Below are 18,486 nucleotides of genomic sequence, written 5' to 3' on the forward strand. Positions count from 1 at the left end.
TAAGAAATATACAGAATTCGAAGACCTTGACACTTAATTAGCCAGGCTACCAATTTTCGATTTTGATTTGGAATGATCAAGATAAATGTATATATGCATATACGTACATTTATTTATCTACCTATTTATTTGTTAATTTTTTTATTTCAAATGATCACCAATTTTCTTAAAATATTTCACACGCTATCAATTCTATATGTTTCGTAACAAAACAAATACCTCATTTATTTTAATGTGCAAATATACTTCTTTATTCTGACATTTTTCGTTCACCGCTTCGCACGAAATCAAGTACCTAAACAAGTCGAAGCATATAATTCTTAGAATATAATAACAATAATTAATCAGAATAAGATTGAAGAATGCATTATTTATATTTATGGAATAACAAAAATGATATGAGTTTTCGTAATTGAATGTAAATGATGTTCTATTCGTACGTCAGATTTATACGAAACCTCGCAAGACGAGAACTCGCAATCGTTCCACGGGACCTTCCGATTCTTACCGTTGCAATAGACCGACGGCAATCGGATTTTATCGGATTACTACGCCCGTGCTCGATTTAAACTCGGCGAAAGTCAAGAGCTTACAACGGGGTTACACGAGCCACGCCCCGTGACTGCGGGGCGAATCCCCCGCGATACAAAACGATCGGCTCTCTGTCTTCTCGGGCGACAGGGAAACAGAACGGCGAGATGCTACCGCCGTGTATACCCGCGGCCGGCGCGGCGCGGCGCGGCGCGGCGGCGGCGTATCGGTTTCGAGCTCCCCTTTTCCACGAGTAAATTTGACGTTGGCCAAATAAACACATTGAGGCCGGCTACGTTTGAAGTGGTCCGCGTTGACAGTGGGCGACCCGTGAACATCGGCGCGATTGTTCCGCAGCGGGTTGCCGTCGTCGGCACCTTTTGGGCCCTAGGCACCGGGGGCGGTTTCCCTTCTCCCAGGTGCCCCCTTACGCGCTGCCGGTGACTTCTGGACGTTCCTTTCGTTTGTAAAAATCAGGATCATTCTGCGCGCGTTTTCACCAGAGCATCGCGGCACCTCAAAGGACACTATTATCGCCATTCGTTCGCTCATCCATTCGTTCATTCATCCGCGGTTGTATCCCTCTTCACGGTCCCGAGTCTCTCTATCACTCGTCACTCGTAACTTGTCATTCCGACTAATATCCTACGAAAAAAATAGACGAATAATTCAACACACGGTCGCTAATACGAATAATTAGAAATCGCTTTTGAAACGCTTATAACTTTCTATTGTTTTAGAAAAGGATTGGTTCGTCCGTCAAAAAAAAAAAAAAAATCGAAAAATGCTGTATTAAAATTAAAGAATTATCGCATTATCGTGAATTAAATTTCATAATTTTCCTTATACGACACACCGCGCACCGCGCACGTGCTTTAAGATTTATAATTTATAAACCAAAATTACTGACACAATATTTCTTGATTCTTTCATTATTTATTTTTATATTATCATCTTGGCTCTTCATTATTTCGAAAACTGAAGTAGCAAAAATTGATTCCTTTTTGTTCATAAAAAAAAGGTTTAATCAGAAAAAGTTTAGCAAACTGCTAGAAACGTCTACAATATAAAAATTAAACTACTTATTCTTTAAAATTAGTATCTATAAAAAAATAAATATAAACGTATAACATATAAAAAATTAATAAAATAACTTTCGACAAGTAACAAAAATTCTTGCTCGTCGCGTCGCGTAAGAGTCACGGTGCGTGTACTTGGCTCGAGACACTACCGTGTTTCTTGATAATTACGTTCGGAAATATCAATAAGTACAAACATATATAGTTATATAATACTTATTTATTTATTTCTTGAATAGAATAATACACATATACACTATGTATGCTCTTAAGTTTTATTTTATATAGAATGTATACAATATACACACATTAAAAAATACTAATATGACTATTAGAGAAATTGTAAAAAAAAAAAAATTTATTTATCTAATATAATTTTGATATTTACAGGAATATGTACTTTACATATTCTCTTTCTGGTGGCATAGTTAAATCATATTTCAAACGTATAGTTATGTAAAAAAAGATAAAGACAATTCTATCAAGGAAATTTATTCACTGCATACATAATCTACATAAAACTAAATTTCTTAAAACTTATTCACACATGCCAATTATTATTTTAAAATAGGCGATGTTGTATATCAGTTAATAAAAATGATTTTAACATGAAGAATCCTGTTTGCATTTAATTATTGATTTAATATTAACGAGCAAACATTAAATGTTTAAATTTTCGTAATGTTGCATGACTACTAAAGTTCGATGTAAGTATCACACATAAGTGACACACTGGTTGATAATAGTCGTTGATAATAATCCTTGATAATAGAACATTACTTTTTAAACATAGTTCTTTAAACAAAAATAGTTCTTCAAACATTGTATTTTATATGTAATAGCCTTGTCAAGAATACGTTTACGAAAAATATCCATGATGAAGTGTCAACATGAAATCGTATTACTGCGACGACACAGGATGCGTCTTTGACGACACAGGATGCGTCTTTAAGTGTATGTTTAAAGTAGTTTTATTGATAAAGGCTTTCGAGCAAATTGGGCAGGGATGTGCGAGCGACAAGTGATGTTTTAAATGTTCCTGGAACGCCGCGCTGCTCTTGAAAAGCTTCTTACATATATTACATTTGAGATCTTCCTCAGGTACCTCCAAGTGAGTCCTTGTGTGCAAGTCAACTTCCCCAACGTTGTCAAATTCTTTAGAGCACACTCGACAACTAAACTTCACCGCTTGAAGAAAACCTATTTGACTCCCGGTTAAAGGATTTGGTACAGGTATTATGTTGTTACCCTCGCTTGCAATGTTACATGTAAAGCCCTCTTTCTTTCCATGAGAACTTATGTGATTCCTGTAATATTAGCACAAAAATGTATAAAGAAACACATATGTAATACATAAATATTTCGTAAAATAAAATCTTAAGTGTTATTTATTATTAGACTGTTATTTATTAAATAATTATTATTTACTTTGTACTATATAAGCACATTTTGCATGCTTATATAATTATGCTTTATATATATACATAACATTTACAACAAAATTTTCTTAAAGACCAATTATATTCTTTCTGTGAAAATATAAGCTCACCTGTAAGCTTGATCGCTTGTGAAACTAATATTGCAGTTGATACAGAAATAATCACTTTTTTGAGGGACTATTGCAGTTACAGAAGGTGGAGTAACCTGAAGGACAGTGTTTTGTAAACTAATTTTAGGATGCTCTAGTAGGCAATGCTGCTTAACACCATCTTTCACCTCAAATGTCTTAAGACACTGGTGACATTTGTACGGACATTTCGGATCGGTACTGACGTGCAATCTTATATGTTTGTCATACGCCATTTGAGAGCTACATTCTGTTAGGCAGATATCGCACATAAAATGTTTTCTGATGTGTAAATATAATGACTGCGGATTAGGGAAAGTCGCGGAACACTTAGTGCAAGAGTAGCTCTTGGCATCCTCTTTCTTGGTTGAGTAGCATTTACCACACACATCACATTGAAATGCTAGTGCTGATTTATATAGGCATCTTTTCAGCTTGCAACTACCCATAGCACAGGGCTGTCTAATCTGTAACGGCCGAAGTTTCCTCCCCGTTCTGCTTTCACTCACCTTTGTCTCTTTCGTCGTGTCATTATCAAATTTGCTCGAAGGCGGTATCTTTTTACACTTCGGGCCTGGTTTACTTCGTATTTTATCAATCTGTATTATCAAACGATATGTTTTTACACTAGAATTCTGTGTTATGGATGTCGATTTGGCAGAACCATTTATAGCTATTACATGATCTATTGACATATCTGCTTTATTTCCGCCAAATAAATCCTCAGTCTGCAATATAACAAGAGGAACATGAATGTAAATACATATCAATGACTTATTAACGTTATATATAAATATATATTAGTGTCGTTAAAAGTAAAAAATAAGCTTACATTATCCTGCATGGATGGACTCTGCGGTGGTGTCACTAAAGCATGCGAATGTTCATCTAACTTTCTCTGTTTTGGTGGTGTTGTCTGTGATATATTCTCTGCTTTCTGTTCTTTCGGTGTCTCTGCAAAGAGATACATATATATATTATTATGAGGCTATACAATAAATTATAAAAATCTTATTATAAGAATAAAGAAAGCTTTGTTTGCTTTCCTTTTCGAAATAGAAAGTTTGAAATATAGCTTTGAAATAATTGTAAGCTAGGTCTATAAACCATTACAAGTATTTTTACTGTTAAATCATTACTTGGAAAACTAATAGAGAAAAATGTATATGATTGTTAAACGTCTGAATACTCTGGTAAAAAATTTTTTTTATTTTTTCAGTTATTTTATAAGAATTGGGACTTATGAAAAATTCTGAAAAATATATATACTTTCTCAGATACTTTCAGAAATAATTGGATGAAGATTTTTGGAATATTTCAGTATCCGTATATATAAAAATTTCTGATAAATTGCACAGATTTTCTCATATTTCAGATTTCCGCAAATATTGGCAAAAAAATATTTTATTCTTATTTTGTCTGAGTTTTTCTGAAAAACGTTCCAATTTGTATGAGAAATCTGAAAAAATCTGAACATTCTGAGAAAATTTTTATAAAAATTCTGATTAATAATATGAAAAATTCTGAGATTTTTCCACCAGGGTAATAATCATTAATATTTTCATAGAGAGAGATGTATACGTTCGAGCTAGGCTCACAAACCTTTTATTCTACCGAACAGAGTGGGAACGGCGCTAGGCTTCAAATCTCTGGACGCGGTGAAGTGGACCTTCTCAAAGTGAAGCTCGCAAATGTGCAACGGTTCCTTGTTACTGGACGCTAAGTCGCAGTTACGAAGCCACTGATTCTTTCTCCTAATATTCAACAGAGAAACATTAGCGGTTGCCAATTGCGTTGATCGTCAATGGTAGAGGAATCACTCACAGATCGTCCTCCGGAAAGGGGAAGAACGTGATCGAGTTGCCGTCTATCCTCGTACGTTCAGTGGAGGTACAGCTTTTGATCACGCAGGTTATCATTATCCCACGGAAGAGGATCTCACGGAAGTTATCTCTTTACCTTCGGGATCATATACAAATACTGCTCATAACCTAAAAGCGAAATTGGAGTAGCGCCGAAATTGACGTTGACGCGCGGAAACAAGGTTCACGAGCAACGTAGATTGGAAACCGTACGAGAATATCAGCCGGAAATACAGAGCGCAACGCGGGAAATCGCGGAGATCTCTTCCTCGCATCTGCACCTAGTTGCACTCGAAGTGAAACAGACGCGCAGCCTAATGTGCTAATTAGCGGGAAAAATGTAAAATATTTTATTATTATTTTGTCAGAGTTTTTCTAGAAAATCTTTCAATTTATATTTAAAAAATCTGAAAAATTCTGAATACATTCTGAGAAAGTTTTTATAGAAATTCTGATTAATATAATTTGAAAAATTCTGACACTTTTCCCACCGCGGATGCGAACTTACGATTATTCTCGATTGCAGAAATCGATCCTCTAGAATCGAGAGAAAGAGAGAAAGGGAGAAATCGAAAGAAGTCATCGTACCACCACACATATGAACAATACCGGTGATTCGTGATATCGCACCAGCAGAATCCTACCGGGTAGATAAACGTAGCCGAGCGGGAGGCGGTTAGTCGTGCGTGATACCCGTAGCCGCGTGCGCCGGTCATTCTTTTAGCTACGGGGTCCCTTGAACCTCGTTCGCGTCGAACATTTCAATGGGATCGGAGCTGGTCACCGAGATGATTGTTTTATACGGAGCAGTTTCGAGCAGGAGCGACCGCGACTTCAGATAATCGTAGATTTATCTAGCTAGTCGAATGATTCCGCGCTTCTTGCCCGGTTACGTTAATTTTATATAAATGCCTTCGAGACGAATCTGAGAGAAAGAGAGAGAGAGAGAGAGAGAGAGAGTTTATCACTGTGATCGCGATCAATTCTGCCGAGTGCCGCGAGTTGCCTGAAAAATCGTTACAATCGGTGCGGATATAGTTCGATCGCTCGTCCGAGCGATCGACATTTATTTGAGAATTGTATAACGCGAAACTGGAGTAACTCGCGCGCGCGTGTATATATCTATATATGTATATCGTGTAACGAAGGAATTGTGTATATATATAACGTTGATTTTTTTAATCGAATTTTTTGCGCGTCTCCAAAGCGTTCCTCCCCCCCCCCCCCCCTCCTTGGATTAATGGTTCCCGCACGTAACAACATGTTTCTCGTTTGCGTGACCGTGGGGCTTGTTTTTCTGGCGTCGAAGTATCGCGACAACGTGCTTCGCAGCGTCAAGAATCTGTATAAGAATATAAAAAATCGGGATGGCAGCAATAAGGCCAAGCGCGATAAGCAAGATACCGATGATAATAATAATGAGGATGCTAACGACAAGGAGATTAAAATTGTATTAGACAAGATTATTCTGGCGGACTCTCCGGAAAAATGCGATTACGCCATACAGCGTATTCGTTGGTAAGCGCAGCGAAATTTTATCGTTATTACCGGGTTTTAAGTGTTTATAACAGTAGCACGTCAACATCTTATGAACCCTGAGGCATCACAATAACGGACATACATTGTCGTCTCTTGTGACTTTCCCCGTGATGGAAACGACCGTTTTCACAATTACTGTTTACATTTTTTTCTCTGGAGGGACTACATACCGAATACCAAGGCGATTATCATTGTATTTGAAAGACGATGTATAAAGTGTCCTTGGGATTCTCCTAATACCTATTACAGTGGCTGGCAAAATTAGCGATCGTTATAATATGAAAGAAAATATGCCTTAATCTATGTCTTAATTACCTATCTTATAAAGGAATTTTCTTCCCGCAATAAAATAAATCTTGTTACAATTGATTAGAAGGGATAAGATAAATTTCTTTCTCAGTTTCCCCTTGCAACAGAAATTTACACTCGCTCTGCTTCTATACGTTGATTGTTTCTCAAATCTGCTTTATGAAATATATTTTCTAGAAGAAGTAGGAACGTTATTTGTGATTTCTTATTCAATAAAGTTATTAATTTGTTCTATATGCTTCTTTGATAGTGATCTGTCTGATGGCGTTTTGGGTTTTGATTGCGAATGGGTCAAAGAGGGACCCGTCTCTCTGTTACAACTGGCTACTTTCAATGGAGTAGTTGCTTTGTTTCGCATCGGAAAGATTGGATACATTCCGCTTAAACTTAAGGTAACGTTTCAAATAGTTCATAATCAGATTATCCGCAACTGTGCAATAATATTGAATTTTAATGACGTTACATTTATGCGTTCTAGGAATTATTAGCTAGTAAGCACATTCTTAAAGTGGGGATCTCTTCATTCGAAGACGGACAGAAAATTGTAAAGGATTATGGATGTAGAGTTAATGGAACTCTTGATTTAAGAACCTTAGCTGAAAGTCTCGATCTACCGAGCCGGAAAAGCTTAGCTGCCATGAGTTTAGAATATCTTAACATTGAGATGGACAAAATGATAGAAATCAGATGTGGTGACTGGGATGCTAGCACCTTAACCGACAAACAAGTTGCGTATGCTGCTTGTGATGCGCTTGCATCTGTTATCATTTATCATAAGGTAAGAAATTTTTGTATGTCCCTTTTATACGCGAATTGTAAATAATTTTAAGTTACGCTTCTCAATATCTGGATTTTATTTGCAGATAAGGCAAAAAGAAAAAGAAAAATATTCATTATGGCAGAGAGTAGGAATTTACTTATATAATATATTTAGTAGCGATATAAATGTGCGGATTCATGGTGTACCTGCTAAAACAGTCGATACGAGGTATAAAAATTTATAAATTACAGTTTAGAATTTCACATATATGTATGTAAGAGAAAAATGTACACATAAATATGTGTCTGTTTAAGGTTCAAGGTTCAGCGATCACCAAGTGCAGACAGTATTACTAGTAATAATGTTTTAAATGCCAAGAGTAAATCAGTAGTAGTAGATAAAAACACTATTAACGATCGTAAAAATGCGATACCTACTAGAATCAAGCCGTTATATCATAATTGTTATTTACAAGCGCCTGATGGAGATATATTGTGTACATGCGATCGCAAGAAGGCGGAGTGGTATATTACGAAAAATTTAGGAAAACTTGTGGAGACAGATCCATATACAGTGAGGTTAAACTTCGAGCCATCCGGCCGAGCATTGGGAGAGGTTGGACAATATTATACACAGGTGAAACTTAATCAATGTGTAGTCTGTGGATGCACTGAGAAATTTATTAGGAAAAATGTTGTGCCGCGAGAATATCGGAAGTACTTTCCACGTAAGCATTTTTATAATAAAAAAAATTTATTCATGTAATAAACATAGCAAAAGTATAATACTTGCATTGATTAACGAATTACAACATTCCAAGATAATACATGTATAAGAATATAGTTCTCTCCATGTCTACATTTATAATCTGAAATGTGTTTATTCTTTTCAGTGGTAATGAAGGCACATCAATCACATGATGTATTACTATTATGTCCTGCCTGTCACGAAATTAGCAATAACCATGATCTGCAGCTCAGAAGAAAGTTAGCAGACATGTGTGACGCACCACTAATTGGGCCGATAACACACGTACGAGACAACTACTTGCAAAACCGTCGAAAGTTGCATTCGGCTGTCAAAGCGTTGAGGGAAAAATTCACGATGCCTCAGCGGCAACGCGAAGAGTATGAAAATTACATACTGGAACATACGGGACAGCAGAAAATTACGCCGGATCTGCTCAATGCCCTGACCGAGCAGCTGAAGAATGCACTGATCCAGAAACCGATACCTAACAAGTATCAGCCGCATGGCTTAAAGGTACTCGTTTTGAAAGCATTAAGACAAATCTGTGAAATCTTTGTACTACTTTGTTTTTCGATCTTTATTCGACAGGTTGTGCAATTCTTTCAAAAGCAAGAAAGTGGACTCATCGAGTTGGAACGTATGTGGAGAGAACATTTTCTCTTCACGATGAAACCGAAGCATCTGCCAAGTTTATGGTCTGTACGCCACAATCAAGAGCGATTGATTATACGCCAAGCACAAAATAGAATTGATGAGGACGATGCGAAGGCAGCTGGATTAAAACAGTAGCGCTAGAATTTGAATATTATAACTGAAAAGTCTCGTATAAGAGCGAGAACTTCGAAAGACTGTTATATGAACCAATATATCTCCTGAATATATATACATATATATGAATATTTCTACTTTTATTTACCGTCGTACTCAATATAGAATGATGCAACAGTATAAAAACCCAACAGTATGCAATGATGCAACAGTATATTCCTAAATATATGTAAACTATTCTATTCTCACAAAAGTCAACATTGTATGCTCAAAATATACATTTTAAACTCGATGTTCTCATAGATCATATTACATATTTACAAGTTTTTATGTATATTGGACAAAAAAATGCTATACTTTGAAACCATTCTATAATCGATATCAGAATCTAGTATTTATTATGACGTTATGTACAGTTGTCTAGAATTAGAGTAGGTAAATTTAGACTAGGGGCGAATCTCATGGCTGCTTGGAAGCTTCCTGACTGCTCGTCGAGCCTTCCTGCGGCGTCGGTGGTGTCGTTCCTTTCTGATTTTTCAGCTCCTCGTCGATGCGTTCCTTGGCACGAACGATCTTGGACTGCAGGTAGAACGAGCCGCCCTTCACCCTGTCATTAGCCTCCATGAGGTACTTGTAATTTCGCTCGATCAGATCCGTCTGATCTGTACGCTCCGCGTTCAGGATGCGAAGGGCCTCCTCCAGGGTGAGACCGGTCCTGGTGTTGGCGGCGACGTGTTGCGCTCCTTGCCTGCCGCCGCCCGCCCGCCGCGCCGCCTCCTGGCTCGCCGCGATCTCCTGGCGCAACGCGCGCGCGAACGCCTTGCCGACGACCTGCGTGCCCATCACGATGATCTGTATCAGGTACTTCGCCATGGCCTAACCTCACCGCGGCACCGTTCGGCACCTCGTCGCGCCAACTGCGCGGACGGCTGTCACGATGTCACGCTGATGGATTACGGATTATTTTCTTCTCGTGTCTGATCGGTCACTGCTCCAGAAGGTCCCTTACGTTCGCCGGCGTAAATCTGTATCTTTGTCCGCGCATTTAGCAACACGACGTCTCGCATACCATGAGGAACCTAACCTAGCCGCTACGCATGGCGCTCGACGGCCGGCGGCGCCGGCGCTTTACGAAACATGTCGCAAGTCGCAAGTGGAGTGAATTCCGTGAATTCGCTTGTGGAACCTGCGGGTGGGTGGGTCGGGTGGGATGAACGAACATCAGGGATCACTCTCTGCTTCCGTGACTTATTCAGAGTCTTCCATAACTTGTATTAGCTTTCGTCAAATATACAATATTGTTCTTCTTTAAGTTTAACTTCTTTATAATAAAATTACAGTAAATTTTATTCTGATTTTATCTATTTATTTCGTCTGCGGTCTTCATTTTTTTCACATGCATTATTCAAGTCTATCGCTCAAATTTTCTTATTTGCATATAACTCTGCAATTAAAGGATATAAGTGGATATTGCCGTGGTACAATCATGAAAATTCTCTTATAAATTATTTTCTATTTATTTTTAACATATGTTTTATTAAATTATTAAATAGTTAATTTTAAGATTTTATATATATAATATTTATATAGAATATCGTATAATTTAATCGCTGCAATTAAGTTTACTGTTTGTAAAAGAATATAAAAGTTATTTTTCTAATTATCTTTTAATTCTTATTATTTTCTTTATAAATAATTTGAACAGAGATTATACAAGAGAATGAAAACATATGGACATATTTTATATATAATTATACAGGCCTCCGGTGGCTCATTTTTAGAAGGAAACTTTTTGAACAAAAATGTTATGGAATGACGCCCTCCAAGATCTAACTAATAATATAATATTCCTATCTTTTTTCCCCCTCAGAACCAAACAATTTTTGTTTAAAAAGTTTCTTCTAAAACTTACCTAGGTTTTGAGATACTTGAGTGGATAAATTAAAATGAGCCATCCTGTATATATACAATTTTTTTCCGTTAACTATATTAACCGCTAATTTTAATGAGTGAGATAACAATTATATTTATTCTCACTTCAAGTACAGAAAATATATAGCAGGATATCAATAAAAAATAAATCGTAGGCGGTATTCATAATTCTTACATTTAAGATCGAAAGGAATAGGGAACAGGGAACAGAGAATGGGGAACAGTTTAATATTAACATATTCATTGTGCATATGGCATACAGAAATAGAATAAAATTTCATCACTGTTCCTTAGCGCTATTCCTCTGTTCGTTTATTCTGTGTTAATAAATTACATATGTTAATGAATTTAATATATTAAATAATTTCGGATCGTGAATAATATGTTGTTCCTCGTGTTCGCGCGAAATGGCAAGTCGGACGGTGGCGGTCCCTCCCGAGAAAGGAAAGTTCCGTCGACCCGTCGAGAAAGTGTAGCGCGCACCGCGTGGTGCAGCGTGGCGCGGCGGTGGCCGCGCGCCGCGCTCCCCCTCGATTCTCGAGCAGCGTGTACGTGTAGTCGCGATGTGCGGTGCGCGGTGCGGCGCGTAGGCAAGCACGGCGACCACGGCGTGCAACGGAGCAGCGCGGCGCGAGCAGTAGCGATAGCGAGTGGTAGCGAGTCGCCGTCGCGCGAGTTCGCCGTAGGGCGAGTCGAGTCGAGTCGAACCGAGCCGAGCCGAACCGACCCGAGTCGAGTCTCGAGTCTCGAGTCGCGCGAGAACAAGTACGGGACGAGGGACAAGCCTTGGTCCCGGTGTCTCTTGCCCGTCGGTACTTCGTCGTCGTCGTCCCGTATTCGCGTCCCTCGTCGGCGCGTCGCCGTCGGCCATTGTCCCTGACATGGAAGCCTACCAAAATGGCAGAGATCGTGCAGATGTTTTTGTTTCTATATAAGTCCAAGTACCGTCGGAAACGTCGTCGCAACGGTAACGACAGCGACGGCGACAGTGACGGCGGCGACGACGGCGGCGGCGGCGGTGGCGGCGACGGCGGCAGCGGCAGCGGCGCCGCATGGCGCGGTCAGGATCGCGATCGGCGGTGGCGGTGTCGGTGCGGCCATGGCAGCGGCGGCAACGCGACCGCGACGGCCGTGCCGTGGGCGCCGTTCCTACTGTGGGCGGCGCTCGTCTGCTGGGTGGTCCACGTAAGCGCCGCCACCTCCGCCTCCTCGTCGTCGCCGACGCTGGACGCGGGCTGCGACCCCAACACCTGTGAAAACGGCGACTGTGTCAACGGCACCTGCGTGTGCCGCGAGGGCTGGCAGGGCGCGCTCTGTCAATTCTGCGGCGGGAAGGTCAGGTAAGACACGTTCGTCCGTCACGGCCGTCAATTCGGGGAACCGCCGCGCCGGGGTTCCCCGAAACACCCTTCTTTACTCCCTTTTCATCCTTCTATTTTTCCCCTCTTCTATTTTTCTTTTAATTACGCTCCGTTCGGTCTAGCGACGCGCCGCGCTCCTTGGAGCGCGAAACGGAGCAACGCAACGCGCGCGTATCGTCCTCCCGGAGAGTGTTCCGAAAAGCACGCGTGCATACGGGAGATATACTCGAAACTCGATACTCGTGCGAGAGCTCTTGTATATTTCTCGCGCGGACGTACGCAGTGTACGCACACGCACGGCGTCGTCGCGTCGCGTCGCGTCGTGTCAAGTGCAACGGGATGCCGCCGCTTTCTAGGTCGTCCTCATCGGCTTCGATCGCGCGTTCCGGATGAGCGGGCGACGCGACGGAGGGTCCCGTCCGCCCCCCTCGCGCGCGACCGACGTAAATAAACGCCTGCATACGTGCGTACTTGCTTTCGGTCGCCCTCTCTTCACGAGAGAACTCAAAAACTCGCTCCCGGCCTCCCGCTGGCCACGCCGCTCGACCGCCTTCCGAGCTTCTTTCTCTCGCTCGTCTCTCCCGCTTCAAGTTCAATCGAATTTCTATTCGACTAGTCGAACGACTACTTGTTATTGTTTTTGTTTGTTTGGACTGTTACGAGGAGAAAGCAGCGGTTTTTTCCCCTTTTTTTCTTTACAGTGATTTAATAAGGATGCTTATTAGCATCAAAATTTAAATCGATTAGCGATTTAAGTATGTGGATTTACTGTTCCAGCTAGGAGCTGTTTTTCAAAGGCCGACAAAAAATCGGCGCGCAGTTTACTGAGTTTGGGAAAAGTATATACATATATAATTCACACAATATTATTATTATTAGGCTACTAATTGTAAGATTCAGTCTGGACCGTAAATGACGTTTTTCTCTCTAATTGATCAGATAGAAGGTACTCGTCGAATTATACCGGAGCAGATCGTCGGTGACACTGACCGAACGCCGCCGAGAGGCAGGTCCGACAGCCTCTTCGTAGGAGGATCTGAGATTAGATTCCCGTGTTGGCCGGCCGACCGACCGACAGACCGATCGATTTGATCGTCGCCGGCGTTGAGCTCTCGCTGCCCCGACGACGCGTCGGGGAAAGTGCTCTCTGTCAAGGATGCCGATTACGCCGCGTCGTGACCGGTCGTGAAACTTTGCCCGATACTCGGAAAACAAAAATATCCCGCACGCTTGCGTACGAAAGGGCACGACCCGCTTATCGTTCGGGGATCGTTCGATTTGGATGCACTGTTAAAGGATGAAATTTAAATCAGTACCTTGAGTTAGATAATATTTTGTTAATTTTTAACTACCGCGTGTGTCGAGATTTATTATTTTTTAACGCAAAGTAGTATTATTTTAACACTGCGCGGACACCGTGGGCCTTTTGAAGCACACGATTTTTTATTCATGATTCCCAGGGGAACGGGGGAAAAAAAAGTTGCAACAGTTCCAACCTACGTAAGTATAGAAATCACTTTCTGAAATCTCAAAGATGATACATGAATTTTTATAGATTTTTGTGTAACACAGAAACCCTTTCAAAGACTCTTTTGGACTTGAAAAGTCCCAGGGCGTCCGGGTGAGTGCTCCAAAAACACGGTGTCCGCGCAGTGTTAATATTTAAAGTAACAAGACCGTTATGACATACAATCAATTCAGAAGAGAATGCCATTTCTAGTCTCAGAGTTGGATCTTGGTAGCCTACACTGTTAAAAGATAAAATTTAAACCGATACCTGGAGTTAAATAGCATTTGGATATTTTTAACTACCTTGTGTGTTGAAATTTATTATTTTAACTTAAAATAGTATTATTTTTTTAACTGTATTGGTTTAGTTAAATTAACGACGTATTGAGTAGGAGCAGTGGCGACCTACAGCTAAGAATAGTTAAAAATGACTCAAATTGAGTATAATTTGACACTACGAATTTAATAATGATAATAATATTTCTATTATATGTATATTTATATGTACAGATATTTTCAACATAGTAAACTGCGCGCCGATTCTTTGTCGGATTTGAAACACACAGCTTCCGTTGGAACATTTAAAATCCTCTTTCCTCAGTTTAAATAGTTATCGATTTAACTTTGATGCTAATAATCAGTATTATTTTAACTTCATTGGTTTAATTAAATTAACGACATATTGAATAGGAGCAGTGGTGACCTATAGAAATGGTTAAAAATGACTCAAATTAAGTATAATTCGACACTGCGAATTTAACAGTGTGTATCAATCAGAAATACCAGTGCCAATATTATCGCGAAAAAACGCGGGACGAGAAGGAAGAATCACTCGTCTCTCTCGTAATATGCGAAAGATATATCGTTTCACTTTATTCCTAAATTGATAGCGCGATCCAGCGTTCAGTCGAGTTCGCGCTCCAGCAAAATTTACAACCTTAACAGGCGCGTCGATTCAATATGGGAATCCCTGCCTTGAAATTGACGCTCGTTCTCTTTAAACGCGTTTAAGATAGACGTTTCGGTCATATTTACATTCGAAGCGCTTCCGCGCCGTATAATTATGAGAAATTGACATATAGAAATCTGCAGGTAAAATATTTCCATTCTGCACATTGGGTAAATTTTACACTTACGTGATCGACGCGCCTCGGCTTCCGTTTCAGAGTAGTCGCCGAATGCTCGGTCGGAGTTCCTCGTGGAAAATGTCAAAGGTACATTCGTACATTTCGCCCGATCGTCACGGTATTCGTATCGTGAGCGTACTCGGAGCGATCGGAGGTATCCTGCGAATATATTCGTGGATATTCTTAGATATGTAATGAATATTCCACATCGCGTCGGGAATATGCAGATATCAGGCGGATTCATTCCGTAATTATTTCTCAGCCCTCCTCTTAGATCTTTATCTGATACTTATAAGGATGATTCAACGAATCACACGAATGTTCCGTCGACAGTCCAGTCTCGAATATTTATTTTGAGTGCTCGCATGCCTCGCGATATCCGATTTCTGGACATATTTTCACCTTTATTAAGCCAGCAGGACGAAATCAACAAAATCAAACTGGACCTATCAGGTTATCTAGTACTAATCCACTTTGTACTAATTTGTACTATTAATAGTAATTTTTTATCCCGTCATTTCGGGGGAAAAAAAAACTGGCGCTGCTACCTTAATATTAAGCTAGCAAGGCCACAATAAAAAAAGAGAAAAAAGGGAAAAAAGAAAACTAAGGGCAGAAATGCTAAAGATTGAATTTGGTCATATCTTTTAGCGTTTGTAATGTTATTTAATAACACGTTGAATAATAACCCCACGAGCCCATGTTGAATAAAAAGAATCTTTCAATTTCCAAGATTACTATAAATAGCCACGAATTAGCTTATATATGAATAAAACGCTGAAACTTTAATTGCTTAATACTTAAACAGAAACATCTCGGATTATTTAGACTTTAGAAGCGACGACTCGAGATATCATCATCTTGTTTTCTTTTCTTTTTTTTTATACGTCGCTATAAGTCGAAATATTTATAGATTCTGACTTCAATACCAGGTTTCGTCTCATATGTGTCGCGAAAATTGCGGCAGGAGTTCTACTCCAAACTACGGATAAGACGAATCCTCTGGTCCTCTCACCGGTTTGTCGGTTAGGTGAATATCGACTTTCGAGTTTCGCGATATTTACCGGGAAAGTTCTCGTTGAAGAGAACCGCGCAGTCACTTGCACGCGAATAAGACGGTGTCGGACTTTCGCGTGAGATTTTCTGCCCGTCTGCGAGAAGCTTAATGTCAGTTCGGAGCGTCGCGGTGTCGGTGACAATGATTAATAGACGTCGCGAACGTGAGAGTAGGATCGCAAGGTATCGTCATCTTCTTTTATTTCGCTTTATGTAAACGCTTTATACAATATAATTTCGATATCGCCGCACGTTAAAGTTTTTGGCGACAGTAAAAAAATCCGGAAGATCGAATCGCCACGCGGGTGACTTCAGACAAACGAACCGCATTAATATCCGCCGGTTATTTATGTGGCTATAACTATATAGTCTTAAAAACGCGCGAAAGAATGTTATAAATTAGGGTGTTTTAGAAACGATTGCAATTGGAGTGTTCTTTTCCCATCTTCTTTTAAGTTGAAAAGTTCAAAAGTATAAATCCCTGACAGAGAATCCCGATCAATTAATTACAAATAAAACTCGCATTTTACAGACGATTTAATTCGAGATAATAAGTATAACATTTACATATAATATTTACAATGAATATGCGGTTTTTCCAAACGTGTAGTATTAACTCGTTACCACTGTTATAACGTCGCGGGAAAACAGTTTAGCTTCGAATAAAAATGGCGAATTGTATAATTAACGTGTAACTTCGAACGCCCAATTATACCCACCAATTATAGACCACAGATCGATAAACGAATGTGCAAACAAAAGAAGCACGATTGATCTGGGATTCTATATATTCTCAGTACATTCTAAAGGATTGAGATTGTACATATAATGATAGACGTAGTGATTTACGATAATTTCTATAATTGCTTCGTGAGAAAAATTGATTCTTTTATTCGAGCGCAGCGCTCGCAGTGCGCAACTATTCGTGGATTAATTGTCCGATAAAAGCTACGCGATAATAATTACACGGTGATTTTCCGTCACGCCTCGACCTTTACAATTCCGTCGCACAGACTGTAAATTATATTCGGTGATTACGCTTAATTTGATTTCCTTTCGGCGCGATGAGCACACGAGCGGCGTCGTTCGTTTCACAGCATCGCGTCAATGACTTAGAAGCTATTAAGATAATTATTGCAAATTATCTTCGAATCAATATATCTCTTCGGAGGGATTCCATCTCATTTGGTAATTTAAAGGGAAGATATCGGGATATCTCGTCTTTCGAAAATTCCTTCGACAAATCTATATTTATCGCGAATTGCCGCGATTTTGTTTTATAACTTTACGTTTACAATGTGAAAACAAAAAAATAAAAAGTCAGTTTTCAAGCAATACACGCTCGGTGCTAGCTATCGTCGACGAACATGTTAACAAACAAACTTCCTATCTCTATTACATGCAGTTAACCTTCCGCGAAACGTATATCGTGTAATCCTAAAACTCTTCCATCTCGCTTGTGATTTTCGAAATAACTATGTCGTGGTCGTGTACCGACACGATAATATCGCGAAATTATTCATTAGTAATATCGCATTACGCTGCGAATTTAATTAGAGTCATGCATACCCGCCGCGAACGAACGGTGGCCCGAATCGTTTTAACCCGCTTTGAATCGTCGAACATTAATTTCGTGTCTCTTCTCGATTCTCACCTCGCCTGGCAGCCGCGTTTTCAGCCGTACGCGAAATACGGAAATTTGGCGACGTGCATAGAATATCAAAGCCAGTTTCAAATTTTTTACTTTTCAAGACGAATTCTTGTAAGATATGCAGAATCTTTCTGTCGGATTTTGCCGACTTTGACACGTTGTCCCATTTCTTTTTTTAAACTACCTGAAATAACATCGAAACTTTTTAGTCGACGAAAGGAATACACTCCAATTTTAAGTGACACATTTATAAAATTTTCGACAAATATAATTTTCGATTTTTATGAAAACGCAAATATTACTATTTATTGAATTTTACTGCGATAAATAGGAAATTGATAAAAGTACGTTTCTATGGCCCGTATTCTAAACGCACTTTTATCAATAAAAATGCGGGCATTTATTTCTCAGATGCTATATAGTTCATGTTACACATACTATAGTAGCTCAGAAATAAATGCGCATTTATCGATAAAACTGCGTTCAGAATATGGTGGGCCTATATGTGTTCAAACTATTTGTGCCTCTTTTACTTTCTTTTTCATACGTAGGTATAATCGCACATCTTCATTAGTCATTAAAAAATTCTATCAACTAATGAATACACTTGTATATTGCATGCCGTTCGTTGTTACTTCTTATTACATTATTAAATTCATTTTCCATCTTCATTACTATACTACAA

At 39.5% G+C, this 18,486-nt stretch overlaps 4 protein-coding genes across 5 annotated transcripts in view; 2 read left to right on the top strand and 2 right to left on the bottom strand.

Annotated features, from left to right (window-relative positions):
* Nucleotides 1-2,086: 2,086 nt before the first annotated feature.
* Nucleotides 2,087-5,226, bottom strand: LOC139777300 (uncharacterized). The gene is made up of 5 exons (XM_071714633.1): nt 5,002-5,226; nt 4,780-4,931; nt 4,010-4,131; nt 3,160-3,905; nt 2,087-2,917 (listed from the first exon to the last, which is right to left on the bottom strand). Exons 1-5 carry the CDS (start codon nt 5,094-5,096, stop codon nt 2,512-2,514), a joined length of 1,521 nt encoding a protein of 506 aa, XP_071570734.1. The 5' UTR covers nt 5,097-5,226; the 3' UTR covers nt 2,087-2,511.
* A 438-nt stretch (nt 5,227-5,664) lies between these two features.
* Exd2 (Exonuclease 3'-5' domain-containing 2) lies at nt 5,665-9,294 on the top strand. The gene is made up of 7 exons (XM_071714632.1): nt 5,665-6,557; nt 7,138-7,279; nt 7,366-7,665; nt 7,751-7,875; nt 7,962-8,374; nt 8,540-8,910; nt 8,986-9,294. The coding sequence occupies exons 1-7, from the start codon at nt 6,280-6,282 to the stop codon at nt 9,184-9,186; spliced, it is 1,830 nt and encodes a 609-aa protein (XP_071570733.1). The 5' UTR covers nt 5,665-6,279; the 3' UTR covers nt 9,187-9,294.
* A 238-nt stretch (nt 9,295-9,532) lies between these two features.
* On the bottom strand, nt 9,533-10,298 carry Blp (mitochondrial import inner membrane translocase subunit Tim16). The gene has a single exon (XM_071714634.1). The coding sequence runs from the start codon at nt 10,036-10,038 to the stop codon at nt 9,625-9,627; it is 414 nt and encodes a 137-aa protein (XP_071570735.1). The 5' UTR covers nt 10,039-10,298; the 3' UTR covers nt 9,533-9,624.
* A 1,302-nt stretch (nt 10,299-11,600) lies between these two features.
* The window catches only part of Dsd (attractin-like protein dsd), a 33,153-nt gene continuing 26,267 nt past the window's right edge, over nt 11,601-18,486 (top strand). Inside the window, exon 1 of one of the 2 annotated variants that reach the window (XM_071714630.1) lies at nt 11,601-12,437. In XM_071714630.1, the coding sequence (XP_071570731.1) occupies nt 11,995-12,437 (443 nt within the window). In that variant the 5' untranslated portion in view covers nt 11,601-11,994. The remainder of the gene's footprint in view (nt 12,438-18,486) is intronic. The other variant, XM_071714631.1, reaches the window with a different exon arrangement.

The sequence above is a fragment of the Temnothorax nylanderi genome, unplaced genomic scaffold (assembly GCF_030848795.1).
Source record: "Temnothorax nylanderi isolate EJ_2023f unplaced genomic scaffold, tnyl_v1.0 TNYL_tig0143_pilon, whole genome shotgun sequence".
In the NCBI taxonomy this organism is placed as follows: domain Eukaryota; kingdom Metazoa; phylum Arthropoda; class Insecta; order Hymenoptera; family Formicidae; genus Temnothorax; species Temnothorax nylanderi.

Coding starts and splice junctions, on each gene's coding strand:
- LOC139777300 (XM_071714633.1), bottom strand. CDS start 5,096: ATGATAACCTGCGTGATCAAAAGCTGTACCTCCACTGAACGTACGAGG. Junction 4,932..5,001: donor CCCTTTCCGGAGGACGATCT/GTGAGTGATTCC, acceptor GTTGAATATTAG/GAGAAAGAATCAGTGGCTTC. Junction 4,132..4,779: donor TCTGTTCGGTAGAATAAAAG/GTTTGTGAGCCT, acceptor ATCTCTTTGCAG/AGACACCGAAAGAACAGAAA.
- Exd2 (XM_071714632.1), top strand. CDS start 6,280: ATGGTTCCCGCACGTAACAACATGTTTCTCGTTTGCGTGACCGTGGGG. Junction 7,666..7,750: donor CTGTTATCATTTATCATAAG/GTAAGAAATTTT, acceptor TTTTATTTGCAG/ATAAGGCAAAAAGAAAAAGA. Junction 7,876..7,961: donor GCTAAAACAGTCGATACGAG/GTATAAAAATTT, acceptor TGTCTGTTTAAG/GTTCAAGGTTCAGCGATCAC.
- Blp (XM_071714634.1), bottom strand. CDS start 10,038: ATGGCGAAGTACCTGATACAGATCATCGTGATGGGCACGCAGGTCGTC.